The sequence below is a fragment of the Ailuropoda melanoleuca genome, chromosome 1, assembly GCF_002007445.2.
Source record: "Ailuropoda melanoleuca isolate Jingjing chromosome 1, ASM200744v2, whole genome shotgun sequence".
Lineage (NCBI taxonomy): Eukaryota > Metazoa > Chordata > Mammalia > Carnivora > Ursidae > Ailuropoda > Ailuropoda melanoleuca.
The window spans coordinates 63,731,560-63,747,458 of NC_048218.1; the positions used below are offsets into that span (position 1 = coordinate 63,731,560).

At 36.6% G+C, this 15,899-nt stretch overlaps 1 protein-coding gene across 8 annotated transcripts in view; it reads right to left on the reverse strand.

The window, feature by feature from the left end:
• GOLGB1 (golgin B1) overlaps window positions 1–15,899 on the reverse strand; it is a 103,528-nt gene that overhangs the window by 46,801 nt on the left and 40,828 nt on the right. For all 8 annotated transcript variants that reach the window (XM_011236729.3, XM_034659217.1, XM_034659228.1 and 5 more), the window contains 2 exons: window positions 10,812–10,921; window positions 111–225 (listed from right to left, as the gene is read on the reverse strand). In XM_011236729.3, coding sequence (XP_011235031.1) covers window positions 111–225; window positions 10,812–10,921 — 225 coding nt within the window. The remainder of the gene's footprint in view (window positions 1–110; window positions 226–10,811; window positions 10,922–15,899) is intronic.

The window sequence follows — 15,899 nt, forward strand, 5'->3', positions numbered from 1 at the left end:
TATATATATATATATATATATATATATATATTATATATATATATAGTGATAAAAGTAGAGGCACATGTGGGTTAAAAAGACAGAGAATTATGGTTTTCATTTATACGTACCATTCTCAGCTTTCAGCTCTTCCAGTTCTGTGGAACTAAGGAGCAAAGCTCTCTTTTCATTCTCTAGTTCTACCACTTTTTTCTGCAAAAAGGCAATATTCTCCTCAGTGACTGCCTAAATTGTGGAAAGACAATAAATTAATGATTCTCAGTGAAAACGTTCACACTAATGCTCACACAGGCTCTGGCATTTTTGTCTTCTAAAAGTTCTCTAGCATGAAAATACTTTAAAAATGGCATCTACTTATCTGCATCTTTAAAGTAAGGCTTTTTATCAGAAGATAGAAAATCTTTCACACAAACTTCTTCATTGGCTTTCAAATTTAAAAATAGAGCCTGGATTACAAAGACAGAAATCTCAAGTCTATTGCATAAGAAAAAAGATTTTCAGGTCCCTAAGTAATATTGCAAAGTTTGATTAACGCCACTTGTTAATAAGGTCACTCTCTTACAGGAGACTAAACATGAAGGGAGACTCCCAAAGAAGAACAGGAACAAAAGTTAATATGTAACCTTTAAGAAAGGAAGAAGAGCCATTCTGTTTTTGTTTTTTACAAGGATAATAAAAATTATCTTGTGCTTCATTTACGCATCCATATTGATTTGGTTTTGCTAGTGAGGCATATATCTAATTATGACACATCCTTAGTTGTATATCATTTTATGTTTTTCTTCTCCAAGGGGATTATTCCATATAATTCTTCATAAAAGTGTATAATTTTTGAGCCTTGGGGGTTTTGCTCACTCAGTCCTAAATCTTCATTTGATGTTTTAAGAAATGGCAAGAGATTAGTTTAAGGATTCTATGACTTTTATTCTGAGGGAAGTTCCCAGTTTCATTATACAGAGCAAGTAAAACACTGACAGAAAAGCCACAGAATGAGAACTTGGGAAATGAGAAGACAGACTTTGGGAGAACCACAGCTGCCATACTATGAGAGGAAAAATCAAAGAAAGGAGAAAAAATTCAGCAAGAGGGAGCCCTAAAATCTATGTATAAACTTAGCCCAATCTCTGGCTGAACAATGAAATATGCATTTGCAGGGCTGACTCAAAATAGAAGAGCTAGGGGCGCCTGGGTGGCACAGCGGTTAAGCGTCTGCCTTCGGCTCAGGGCGTGATCCCGGCGTTATGGGATCGAGCCCCACACATCAGGCTCCTCTGCTATGAGCCTGCTTCTTCCTCTCCCACTCCCCCTGCTTGTGTTCCCTCTCTCGCTGGCTGTCTCTATCTCTGTCAAATAATAATAAATAAAATCTTAAAAAAAAAAAAAATAGAAGAGCTAAGGCAAAAATAACTGAGTTTTGAATGCTGCCTTCCACAGGCCAAAGTTTGTGGTTTGAATCTAAATTACTGGCTTTTAAAAAGTAATCAAAACTCTTCAGAGTTTTAGAAATAACAGAAGAGAATCTTGTGAACAAAACATTCACAATATTCAGGTTACAATACAAAATCACTCATCACACAATGAAACAAGGAAATGCCACCTACTCTCAAGGTAAAACGTAATCAACAAAGACCAAGTACAAAATGATGCAGATTTTAGAACTAGAAAAAAAGAATTTTGAAGAAGCTATTATAAGTATGTTCAGGACATACAGGAAAATATGCATATAATGAATGGATAGGAAATCTTAGTAGTACAAAGAAACTACAAAATAATGAACTACTCAGAAATTCTAGAACTAAAAACCAAAACACCTGAAATGAAAAATTCAATGGGTATGCTTAATAGTAGAATCTAGATGAAAGAAGAAGTCTTGGTGAACTTGAAGACAGATCAAAAGAAATCATCGGATCTGAAGTTTGGGGGGGGGAAGTGAACAGAACCTCAGGAACTTGTGAGAAAAATAAAAGTTTCAATATATTTGTAATTGGAGAGCAAGGACATAATGGAGAGAGAAAAATTATTTGAAGAAATAATGGCAAAAATTTCCCCAAACATAAGTTTATACATATAAGAAGTTCAACAAAAGCTAGGTGAAAAAATTACAAAGAAAACCACAACTAAGTATGTCACAGACAAAGATAAGGAGAAAAGTCTTAAAATCATCCAAGAAAAAAATGATACTTTACATAGAGGGGAACAATAATATGAATAATTTGACCAATTGTTGGGAGAAAAATGTAAGCCAGAAAATAGTAAAACAGAATCTTTAAAGTCCTGAATTCTGTCCATCCAGAATTATACATCCAGGACAAAATATCATTCAGGAATAAAAGCAAAATAAAGACATTTTTAGATAAGAGAAAATGAAGAGAATTTTTTTCACCAACAGACCTGCACTACAAAGATACCACAGGGGATTCTAGAGGCTAAATGAAAATGGTATCAGATCAAAGTGTAATTATCAGATAGGAAAGAGCAACGCAAATAGTAATCATAGGGATAAATATAAAAGTCAACATTTTCCTCTTAATTTCTTTTTTTTTTTAAAGATTTTATTTATTTATTTGACAGAGATAGAGACAGCCAGCGAGAGAGGGAACACAAGCAGGGGGAGTGGGAGAGGAAGAAGCAGGCTCATAGCAGAGGAGCCTGATGTGGGGCTCGATCCCATAACGCAGGGATCACGCCCTGAGCCGAAGGCAGACGCTTAACCGCTGTGCCACCCAGGCGCCCCTCCTCTTAATTTCTTTCAAATACATATGACTGTTTAAAATATAAATGTTGGGGCACCTGGGTGGCACAGCGGTTAAGCGTCTGCCTCCGGCTCAGGGCGTGATCCTGGCGTTATGGGATCGAGCCCCACATCAGGCTCCTCCACTAGGAGCCTGCTCTTCCTCTCCCACTCCCCCTGCTTGTGTTCCCTCTCTCACTGGCTGTCTCTATCTCTGTCAAATAAATAAATAAAATCTTAAAAAAAAATAAAATAAAATATAAATGTTAAAATTGTGGGACTTCTAACTTTCATTAATATAATACATAGAGCACCTACAGCATAAAGAATAGGGAAAAGATTTGTGACAAGGTCTCCACATTTTAGGTGAAGTTGTACAGTAATTACTCTAAAAAGACTGAAAAGTTAAAGATGCGTATCATACTTCCTAGAGCAACCACTTACAAATACTTTTGTAAAAAGATATAGCTAAAAATCCAATAGAGGACTTTTGTTTCTGCCAAACATGGAGTAATATGGAATAGATTTATCCTCCCACCTGAAACAATCACACATACACACAAAAGATAAAGATAAAATAATAAAACAATAATTTTCAAAATACTATGGATCAGACAACTAAGGAGAGTGATCCCTAAGAGATGGGAAAGAATGAGGTGAGCCCACAACTGACCAAGCTTAAAGCATTAAGCCAATTTCCAGGCTGTGACCCATGAAGGGAGAACCTAGGCAGAGCCTAGTGGAATCCTTGAGTTGAGGAGGGAAACGAAGGTAACTGAAGCTCAGTGTCTGGCAACCAATCAAAGATTATTAGATATGCACAGAAGCAGGAAAATATAAGCCGCAATGAAGAGAATAATCACCTGAAACTGACCCAGGACTGACATAGATGTTAGAATTAAAAGATAAGGACATTACATGAACCACAAGAGACGATGGACTCTGGGAAACAAACTGAGGGCTTCAAAGGGGAGGGGGGTGGGGGATTGGGATAGGCCAGTGATGGGTATTAAGGAGGGCACATATTGCATGGAGCACTGGGTGTTATATGCAAACAATAAATCATGGAACACTACATCAAAAATTATACTGTATGGTGATTAACATAATAAAAAAATTTAAAAAAAAAAGGACATTACAAACAAGGAAAGATAAATACCATATGATTTCACTTCTGTGTGAATCTAAAAAAACAAAACAAACAAAAAGCAGAAACAGACCCATAAATACAGAGAAAAAAAATGATGGTTGCCAGGGGGGAGGAGAGAGAATGGGCAAAATGCGTGAAGGGGAGTGGGAGGTACTGGCTTCCAGTTATGGAATGAGTAAATTACAGGGATGAAAGATGCTGCATAGGGAATATAGTCAATGGTACTTTAATATCATTGTATGGTGAGCATTGCATAATGTACAGAATTGTTGAATCACTATGTTGTACACTTGAAACCAATGTGACACTGTGTGTCAACTATAATTCAATTAAAAAAAGATAAGGCTGGGGTGCCTGGGTGGCTCAGTCAGTTAAGCATTTGACTCTTGATGTCAGCTCTGGTCTTGATCTAAGGGTTGCAAGTTCTAGCCCCACACTGGGCTCCACACTGGGCATGGAGCCTACTTAAAAAAAATAAGTAAGGGCATTAAAAAAGTTTTAACTGCATTCTGTATATGCAAAAATATCAAACAAAAGTATAGACTATATATTTTAAAAGCCCAAGCAAACTTCTAGAGAAGAAAATTACACTGTTTCAGATAAATAAAACATAGGATGGGATTAAAAACAAATTGGACATTAAGGGAGAAAAGATTAGTGAACTTGAAGACATGAAATAGAAACTAAAACGAAAATAAAAAAGAATCCAAAACCATAAAAGAGCACCAGTGGGCTCTGAAAAAACTTCAAGTAATCTAATATATGTGTGAATGGAATGCCCAAAGGAGGGGAGAGAATCAGAAAAAATTATTTGACTAGTTAATGGTGGATAATTTTCCAAACTGATCAAAACTATAAACACAAAGATTCAAAAGGCTCCATTAACTCCAAGCACAAGAAACATGAAGAAAACTATACTAAGGTACAGCCTGATCCAAGTATTCAAAACCAGTTAAAAATCCTAAGCAACCAGGCGGAAAAAAAAAAAAAAAAAAGGCAAGGATGATAGCTGATTTCTTGTCAAAAACAAAATGCAAGAAAAAAGACAGTAAGGTAACAGCCTTGAAGCCTTGAAAGAAAAATAAACCATCAATGTAGAATTCTGTAGTCAGCAAAAATATCTTTCAATAACAATGTAGAGATAAAGATGTCTTCAGACATATAAGAGCTTTAAGAACTCATCACCATCAGGCCTGCACAATCATGCACATGTACACACACACACACACAAAGTTAAAGGAAGTCCTTCAGGCAGAGAGAAAACAATACCAGATGGAAATATGAAACTACACCAGAGTTCAGCAACTTCTGAGGCCTTTTACCTGTTTTTTTTGGAAATAAAGTTTTATCAGAAGTCAGTCACAACCATTTGTTTACCTTTGTTCTATGTCTGCTCTAGCTCTATAATGGCAGAGTTGGACAGCTGCAAAAAAAGACTATATGGCCCACAAATCCTAAAATATTTACTATTTGACCCTTTTCAAAAAAAGACTGTCAATCCCTGACCTACCTTGAAGAATAAAAAGTACCAGAAGTGGTAACTTCAATGGTAGTTAAATATTTTATTATTTGACTGTCTTTAAAAAAATAATTGAATAAATTACCATTTAAGTAGCTATTTGTTTATACATGCTATATTTTTGTATTTTTTGTTCATAATATATATGTGAGTAAAACAATAATAACATAAGTCCCAGAAGTGAAGAAATGCAAGTATGTGAGTATAAAGTTCTGATTCTACACATGAAGCAGCATAATACTATGTGAAAGTAAACTGTAAAGATAAAGACTATAATCAATAATGTGGCCACCAGAGTAACAAAACAAAGAATTATAGCTAATAACAGGCAAGAAGAGAAAAGCAAAATCATAAAAAATACTCAACCTAAGTAAAAAAAAAATTAATAAGAAAACAGTTGGTAAAATAGAAAACAAATAGCAAGGTAAGAGACTTAAAATTATATCAATAACATTCATGTAAATGGTCTGAACACTCCAATTTACAAGGCAGAGACTGACAGACTGGATAAGAAGTAGGCTCAAATTCTGTGCTGCATACAAGCAATGCATTTTAAATACAAGATGCAAATAGGTTAAAAGTAACAGAATGAAAAAAAGATGTATCTTTTGACACCAGTAAAAAGAAAAGTCGGGTGCCTGGGTGGCTCAGTCTGCTTCTCCCCCTCCCCCTTGCCCTGCTCGTGCTCTCTCTCTCCCCTGCTCTCAAATAAATAAAAATCTTTAAAAAAAAAAAAAGTCCAGTAGCTATATTAATATCAAACAAAAGGATCTTTCACAGCAAAGAATGTCACAAATGTCACGAGGACTAAAGAAGGTCATTTCATAATGATAAATGGGTCACTTAATTAAGACCTAAAAATCCTAAATGTTTAAGCTCATAGGAACATAGCTTGAAAATACGTGATGTAAAAGCTGATACTACAAGAAGAAATAGATAAATCCACAACTATAATCTGAGATTTTAATACTCCAGTCAATAATTGAGAGAACAAGCTGAAAAGCAACAAGGATATAGTATACTTGAATAACATTATCAACCAACCTTCCATGGTTGACATTTAAAAACACACCAGTCAGTAACAGCAAACTATATATTATTTTCAAGTATACATGGAACATTTGCCAAAACAGACAATATTCTGGGCCATAGAAGTCTCAATCAAATCTAAAAGATTCAAGTTATACAAACTATGTTCTGACCACAACAGAATTAAAATAAAAATCAGTAACAGAAAGAGCTCTGGGCATATCATCCCCAAATATCTGGAAACTAACCCAAGGCAAAGAAGAAATCAAATAGGAAATTAGTATTTTGAACTAAGTGAAAATGAAAACACAACAATCTGCTTTGGTAGGGAAAAATTTATAGTACAAAACACCTATGTTACAAATAAGAAAGTTCTCAAATCTGTGGCCTCAGCCTCTACCTTAAGAAGCTAAGAAAAGAGGAAATCAAAGTAAACGAAAGGAAATAATAAAGATTAAAGTAGATATCAATAAAATAGAAAACAGAAAACAACAGAAAATCAATGAAACTTTCTGAGATCACTAAAGTCAGTAAACTTGGCCAGTCTAACCTGTATAAGAAAGAAAACACAAATTACAAATATCAGGAATAAAAGAGCTAACATCACTATAGTTCTACAGATATTAAAATGGATAATTAGGGACTATTATGAACAGCTTTATCCCTATAAATTTGACACTTTAGATGAAATGGACAAATTCCCTAAAAGATATAAAACACCAAAATTCAGTAAAAAAAAAGAAATAGATAACCTGAATAGCCATATAACTACAAATGGAATTAGTAGAGAAAAATGCACCCACAAAGACAACTCCAGGACTACATGGCTTCATTGGTGAATTTCCACAAAGCATTTAAGGAAAAAATAATACCCAGTCTACACAAAATCTTCCCAAAAAACAGCAAAGGAAGGAATACTTCCCAATTCATTCTAATAGGCCAGCATTACTCATACAGCAAAACCAGGTAAAGAAATTACAAAAAACTGGGGCGCCTGGGTGGCACAGCGGTTAAGCGTCTGCCTTCGGCTCAGGGCGTGATCCCGGCGTTATGGGATCGAGCCCCACATCAGGCTCTTCCTCTATGAGCCTGCTTCTTCCTCTCCCACTCCCCCTGCTTGTGTTCCCTCTCTCGCTGGCTGTCTCTATCTCTGTCAAATAAATAAATAAAATCTTTAAAAAAAAAAAAAGAAATTACAAAAAACTACAACAGACAAACACTCCTCATGTACCCAGATGCAAAACTTTGAAACAAAATTTTAACAAATGTAATTCAACAAAATAGAAGGATAATTTATCATTACCAAGTGAAGCTTATCCCTGGAACTCTCATACATTGATGGGGGAAATGGAAAATGGTACAGCCACTTTGTGAACAGTCTGGCAGTATCTTTTTTTTTGTTTTTGTTTTTTTATTATATCATGTTAGTCACCATACAGTACATCCCTGGTTTCTGATGTAAAGTTCGATGCCTCATTATAATCATCGCCAGTTGCGTATACCATCTGGCAGTATCTTAAAACCTCTTAAATACCTACACAATCCAGGCATTCCACTTCCAGGTATTTACTGAGAGTAAAGAGAGCAGAGGTCCAAACAAATATTTGTAAAAGAATATTCATAGAAGCTTTATTTGTAACAGCCAAAAACTGTCAACAACCCAAATAAACCTTGACCCTTACCTTACACTACACACAAAAATTTATTGAGGTTCAGAGACTTAACTAGGGAAGGTAAAACCATAAAGCTTGTGGAAGAACAGAAGAGAAAATTCTTCATGATTTGGCATTAAGCAAAGGTTTCATAGTTAGGACAAAGAAAATGACATCCATAAAAAAATGATAAATACTAGATTTCATTAGAATTATAAAATGTCTGCTAATTAAAAGACATCATGAAGGGGGCGCCTGGGTGGCACAGCGGTTAAGCGTCTGCCTTCAGCTCAGGGCGTGATCCTGGTGTTATGGGATCGAGCCCCACATCAGGCTCCTCCACTATGAGCCTGCTTCTTCCTCTCCTACTCCCCCTGCTTGTGTTCCCTCTCTCGCTGGCTGTCTCTATCTGTCAAATAAATAAATAAAAATCTTTAAAAAAAAAAAAAGACATCATGAAGAATATGAGCAGGCGGCAAGCCATAGTGTGGGAGAAAACAGTCACCAAACAGATCTGAAAATAAATTGGCATTCAGGATATATAAAGAATTCCTACTACTTCATAATAAAAAGACAAAGAATTTGATTTTTAAGTGGAGGCAGGACTTGAAAAGACACTTCATCAAAAGAAGATACACAAATGGCTAAGTAGCTCAAGAAAAAAATGTTCAACACCATTTGTCATCAGGGAATTGCAGATTAAAATTATGAGATACCACCATGCACCCTTTAGAATGGCTAAAATTTTTTTAAACTATCTCAAATCTTGAAGAAGATGTGGAACAACTAGAATTCTCATATATTTTAGGTGGGAATATAAAATAATACAACGACTTTGGGAAATGATCTATCAGTTTTTATAAAGCTAAATACATACTCTATGGCCAAGCAATTCCTCAACTAGTATACTGAAGACAAATGTAAACATATGTCCACATAAATACTTGCACAAAAATGCTAACAGCAGCTTAATTCATAATGGCCAAAACATGAAAAAAAATTCATCAACAGTAAATTATAGCACAATCACGCAAAAGGAAAATGCAGTATATACGTGAAATGGAGCGCTTTTCAGCAATATAAAAGAGTACATCATGATATATGCAAAAATCTGGATGAAACTCAAAACATGCTGAGTGTAAGATGCTTTACATAAAAGAGCATATATATTACACAAAAGAGCAACAACATTTACATGATGTTGTAAAACAGGCAAAATTAATCTATGGTGAAAAAACAGAACATTGGTCAGCTCTAGAAGGTTAGAATGTGATTGGCTATGAAAGGGTATGAGGATGCTTTGTAGGGTGATAGTGATATATCTTGATAGCGATTTGGGTAACACAGGTGTATGCATTTGACAAAACTAAATGAATGGTACACTTAATATTTATACATTTCATGTTTTGTAAATCTTACTTCAAAGGAAAAAGATATTAATAAATATTTAAATTTAGTCAATGACATGCATGCTGAAAAAGGTTCTCATGTCTACAACTTGCTGTGAAACACATAAAAAATTAAGATGAACTGGAGGATGGATACACGGATAAATATTTGATTAAGCAAATAGAGTAAAATGTTTATAGAATCTAGATAGTGGATAAATAGGTGTTCAGTATCAAATTCTTTCAATTTTTTTGCAATCACTGAAAAATTTTCTTAAACACTGGAGGAAAAAGCTGTGCTTTTGAGAAGAGATTGGAAAGCCTAGATGCTAGAAACGAGGAAGCAAAAAATTTTATCAGTGCACAGTACTACCCAGGGACCACAGAACTCTCCTGATCATAGTGTCTGTCAGTTTGGAATGGTATAATCTTATAATGGAGATGAATAAATCCAGTTATCCCAGCTTAACACTAGCCAATTAAGATCATCAAACTAACTCTCCTTGCTCTTATAATCATGCTCTATAAGCAGCCTTCTGGTGATTATAATCTAGCTTCCCACAGAAATTTTTAGAGAACAAAAAGAGAATATACTGACCAAACAACAGCTAATTGGCAATTAAGTTTTTACTGTTAATTAACAGGAGAATTATAATTTCTATAATAGACTTTTAAGTCTGGTTAGACTGAATTGTGTGCATTAAAGCTGACCAAATTTCAGTCTACCAAAAACAAAATTGACTTCTCAGCTGAGAAAACTGATTATACGATCAAAAACAATGATTTTTATTTTTATTTTTTTAATGTTTTTTTTATTATGTTAGTCACCATACAGTACATCCCTGGTTTCTGATGTAAAGATTCATTAGTTGCGTATAACACCCAGTGCACCATGCAATACGTGCCCTCCTTACTACCCATCACCAGTCTATCCCCTTCCCCCACCCCCCTCCCCTCTGAAGCCCTCAGTTTTTTTCTTATAGTCCATAGTCTCTCATGCTTCATTCCCCCTTCTGATTACCCCCACTTTCTTTATCCCAATTTATTTTTAAAACAGAATTCTAAGACCTTAGAATCAGAAAGGCTCCTGAGATCATGGTGCTTGTTATCTATTATTTTCTCATTAAAAATCATTGTTGAGACATAAATTCATGGCTTTCATGATTCCTTTCAAATGGAATCACTGCCAAAAAAGCAACTTATCAGGCAGAAAAGACTTATATTACTTTCTGGATAAAAGAAAGCTTATATTACGTTCTGGAATAAATTCTCATTAGAGCACCCAAGTATGATACAGCAAAGACAAAAAGATCATATTCATTATAAGTATACATTTAATTACCTGTATATTCTGAGTATCAGGGAGAGAAGTCTGAGATGCTGTTTCATGTTTTTGTAAGGTTGGTCTGCTTAGAAATTGGCTAATTTCTTTGGATTTTTGCTGGAGTTGATCTAAGGAAAAGAAAGTAAATAGAAATGATCTCTGCTGCAAGTCTGAAACTTCGTAAGCAATTTATTACCTTCTAGAGATATACCACTCACTCTAGGTCAGTTATCTTAATTAAAATTATGACACCAATGACAACATGTGTTCAACTGTTTAAATACTCTGAAAGACCAAAGGGCATCTCAGTAAACCACTTTCTTTTTTTTTTTTTTAAAGATTTTATTTATTTATTCGACAGAGATAGAGACAGCCAGCGAGAGAGGGAACACAAGCAGGGGGAGTGGGAGAGGAAGAAGCAGGCTCATAGCAGAGGAGCCTGATGTGGGGCTCGATCCCACAACGCCGGGATCACGCCCTGAGCCGAAGGCAGATGCTTAACCGCTGCGCCAACCAGGCGCCCCAGTAAACCACTTTCTTAAAAGGTAAAATAAAACAGGCTTAGAATTTTTCATAAAGTCATTTTTCCTTTCCCCCTTGAAAATGCCTTTGGGATTTTTAAATTTTATTTTCTTCACTCTTCACTGAAGCACTATGAATCCCACTGAGATAATATAGCACAACTCTAAACATGTACATAAGTCAAGAGGACAGTGTGCTCATGTAAAAATTCCATGTAATGCCCCTCAAGGCTTTCTGGTTAATGTTCAGTTCCTCAGTACAGATCTTCAACTTAACTCCTTTAAATATATGCCAATCTCTTAGAATTAAATTAAATTAGAGGCATGCATTACTCTATTTTTTTAAAGATTTATTTATTTGAGAGAAAGCAAGCGAGAGAGCATGTGCACTCTAGTGGGGGAGGGGTAGAGGGGGAGGAGAGAGAAAATCCCAAGCAGACTACACACTAAGTGTGGTGCCCAATGTGGGGCTTGATCCCACAACCATGAGATCAGAACCTGAGATGAAACCAAGAGTCAGATGTTTTAGTTTTTGCTTTAATTTTTTATTACGCTGTTAGTCACCATACAGTACATCATTAGTTTTTGATGTAGTGTTCCATGATTCATTGTTTGCATATAACATCCAGTGCTCCATGCAATGCGTGCCCTCCTTAATACCCATCACTGGGCTAGCCCTACCCCCCGCCGAAACCCTCAGTTTGTTTCCCAGAGACCACAGTCTCTCGTGGTTCATTCCCCCTTCTGTTTACACCCCCTTCATTCTTCCCTTCCTTCGCCTACTGATCTCCCTGCTATTTTTATGTTCCATAAATGAGTGAAACCATAAAATTGTCTTTCTCTGCTTGACTTATTTCACTTAGCATAATCTCCTCCAGTCCCATCCATGTTGCTGCAAAGTTTGAGTTTGAGTAATCGTTCTTTTTGATTCCATTGTATACATGGACCACATCTTCATCCATTCATCTGTTGAAGGGCATCTCAACTCCTTCCACAGTTCAGCTATTGTGGACAATGCTGCTATGAACGTTGGGGTGCATATGGCCCTTCTCTTCACTACATCTGTATCTCTCGGGTAAATACCCAGTAGTGCAATTGCTGGGTCGTAGGGTAGCTCTATTTTTAACTTTTTGAGGGACCTCCACACTGTTTGCCAAAGTGGCTGTACCAACTTGCAGTCAGATGCTTAACCAACTGAGCCACGAGGTACCCCTGTATTACTTTGATATTAACACTTTTTTTTTTAAAGATTTTATTTATTTATTAAACAGAGATAGAGACAGCCAGCGAGAGAGGGAACACAAGCAGGGGGAGTGGGAGAAAGAAGCAGGCTCATAGCAGAAGAGCCTGACGTGGGGCTCGATCCCATAACGCCGGGATCACGCCCTGAGCCGAAGGCAGATGCTTAACCACTGTGCCACCCAGGCGCCCCGATATTAACACTTTTTTTTTTAAAGATTTTATTTATTTATTTGACAGAGAGAGAGAGAGAGACAGCCAGCAAGAGAGGGAACACAGACAGGGGGAGTGGGAAAGGAAGAAGCAGGCTCATAGTGGAGGAGCCTGATGTGGGGCTCGATCCCAAGACTCTGCGATCATGCCCTGAGCTGAAGGCAGATGCTTAACGACTGAGCTAGCCAGGTGCCCCTGATATTAACACTTTTCTTAAAAATTAGTTTTCACTAAACCTTCCTAAAGGATAAAAGTTTTCCTTAAAAAGAACTTATCACCTATAAGAGAAGTAATCAGATCCATCTTTAGAAGTAAAGATGACTCCAAGCAATTCATATGTACCTAGATCTAGATCTAGCCTGAATTTTCCAAAAATTAATTCAAATCCCACTCATTTTAGTCACTGAACCCTTCAGACGGAAGTCATGTTTCACACAGCATTTTTTTAAATATATGACACATCACTAGCAATAGTTTTTATTACTGTAATGATAACTATAATATTAAGCCAGATTCTAACTTCAGCCAGAGACAGGAGATTTGACAAAGAGTTCAGAAGAGATGAATTCTTAATTCTTCTACTGATTCAGTTGGTTTGAGCAAATCATGTCATTAACAGATCCCAGCAATTTGGAAGTAGGAGCCACTCAGGTGCTAGACAAGAGGACTTAAAAGGATCCTATTAGCTAGGATCTCGTTGAGAATTTTGGTGTCCATATTCATCAGGGATATCGGTCTGTAATTCTCCTTTTTGCCTGGTTTGGGGATCAAGGTAATACTGGCCTCAAAGAATGAGTTTGGTAGTTTTCCTCCTGTTTCTATTTTTTAAAACAGCTTCAGGAGAATAGGTATTATTTCTTCTTTGAAAGTTTGGTAGAATTTCCCGGAGAATTTGTCAGGCCCTGGACTCTTGTTTTTGGGGAGGTTTTTGATCATTGCTTCAATCTCTTCATAATTAATCAGTCCGTTTTAATAATAAATTTCTTCCTGTTTCAGTCTTGGTAGTTTATAGGTTTCCAGGAAGGCATTCATTTCTTCCAGGTTGTTTAATTTATTGGCATAAAGCTGTTGATAAAACTTTCTAATGATCCTTCCTACTTCATTGGTGTTGGTTGTGATCTCACCCTTTTCATTCATAATTTTATTAATTTGGGTCCTTTCTCTATTCTTTTGAATAAGTCTGGCCAGTGGCTTATTGATCTTATTTATTCTTTTCAAAGAACCAGCTTCTAGTTCTGTTGATCTGCTCTACCGTGCTCCTGGTTTCTAATCCATTGATCTCTGCTCTAATCTTGATCAACTGCTTTCTTGTGCATGGGTTAGGCCTGTTCTTCTGTTCCAGGTCCAGCTTCCTGAGGTGAGAATACAAAAACTGCATTTTAGATTTTTCTATTCTTTTGAGGGAGGCTTGGATGGCTATGTATTTTCCCCTTAGGACTACATTTGCAGTGTCCCATAGGTTTTGGACAGTTGTGTTTTCATTCTCATTGGTCTCCATAAATTGTTTAAATTGATTTTTAATTACCTGGTTAACCCAATTATTCTTGAGCAGGATGGTTCTCAGTTTCCAAGTGTTTGAGTTTCTTCCAAATTTTTCCTTGTGATTGAGTTCCAATTTCAAAGCATTGTGGTCTAAGAATATGCAGGGAATAATCTCAGTCTTTTGGAATCGGTTGAGACCTGTTTTGTGACCCAGTATATTCTGGAGAAAGTTCCATGTGCATTTGAAAAGAATGAGTATTCTGTTGTTCTGGGGTGTAGTGCTCTGTATATATCTGTGAGGTCCATCTGATCTAGTATGGCATTCAAAGCTTTTGTTTCTTTGTTGATTTTCTGCTTAGGTGATCTGTCTATTGCTGATAGTGCAGTGTTGAGGTCCCCTACTATTAATGTATTATCATCTATGTGTCTCTTTATTCTGGTTAAGAGTTGGCTTGTGTATCTAGCTGCTCCCCTGTTGGGGGCATAGATATTTATAATTGTCATATCTACGTGTTGGATCCATCCTTTAAGAATAACATAGTGTCCTTCTCTATCACTAACTACAGTCTTTAGTTTAAAATCTAATCTGTTGGAGAGCCTCAGTGGTGCAGTCCTTAACCGTCTGCCTTCGGCTCAGGGCGTGGTCCCAACATTCTGGGATTGAGCCCCACATCAGGCTCCTCAGCTGGGAGCCTGCTTCTTCCTCTCCCACTCCCCCTGCTTGTGTTCTCTCTCTCGTTGGCTATCTCTCCCTGTCAAATAAATAAATAAAATCTTTAAAAAAAAAATCTAGTCTGTCTGATATGAGAATTGCTACCCCAGCTTTCTTTTGAGGTCCACTGGCATGAAAAATAGTATTCCATCCCTTCACTTTCAGTCTGGATGTATCTTTAGGTTCAAGATTAGTCTCTTGTAGACAGCAAATAGATGGGTCATGTCTTTTTATCCAATCTGCAACCCTGTGGCATTTTATGGGAGCATTCAGGCCATTCACATTGAGAGATATGACTTTAATGATGTCATGTTGCCTGTGAAGTCTTTGTTTCTACAGATTGTAAATTTCTGTTCTGTATCACTCTTGGGGCCTTTTAACTTTTATACAACCCCCCTTAATATCTCCTGTAGGGCTGGTTTGGTGGTTACGAATTTGGTCAGTCTCTGCTGATACTGGAAGGTCCTTATCTCTCCATCAATTCTGAATGACAGCCTTGCTGGATAAAGGATCCATGGCTGCATGTTCTTCTAGGATAGAGTTTTAAAAATACCCTGCCAACCCTTTCTCTCTTTCCAGGTCTGTGTAGACAGGTCTGACGTTATATTGATATTTTTGCCTCTGTACATGAGAAATCTCTTCACCCTGGCCTCTTTCAATACTGTATCCTTGGATCTAATATTTGCGAATTGCACTATGATGTGACGTAGTGTAGGTTTGCCATGCATTAAAAGGATTATCCATCATGACCAAGTGGGATTCATCCCTGGGATGCAAGGGTGGTTCAACATTCGCAAATCGATCAGTGTGATAGATCATATCAACAAGAAAAGAGTCAAGAACCATATGATCCTCTCGATGCAGAAAAAGCATTTGACAAAATACAGCATCCTTTCCTGATTAAAACCCTTCAGACTGTAGGGATAAAGGGTACGTTCC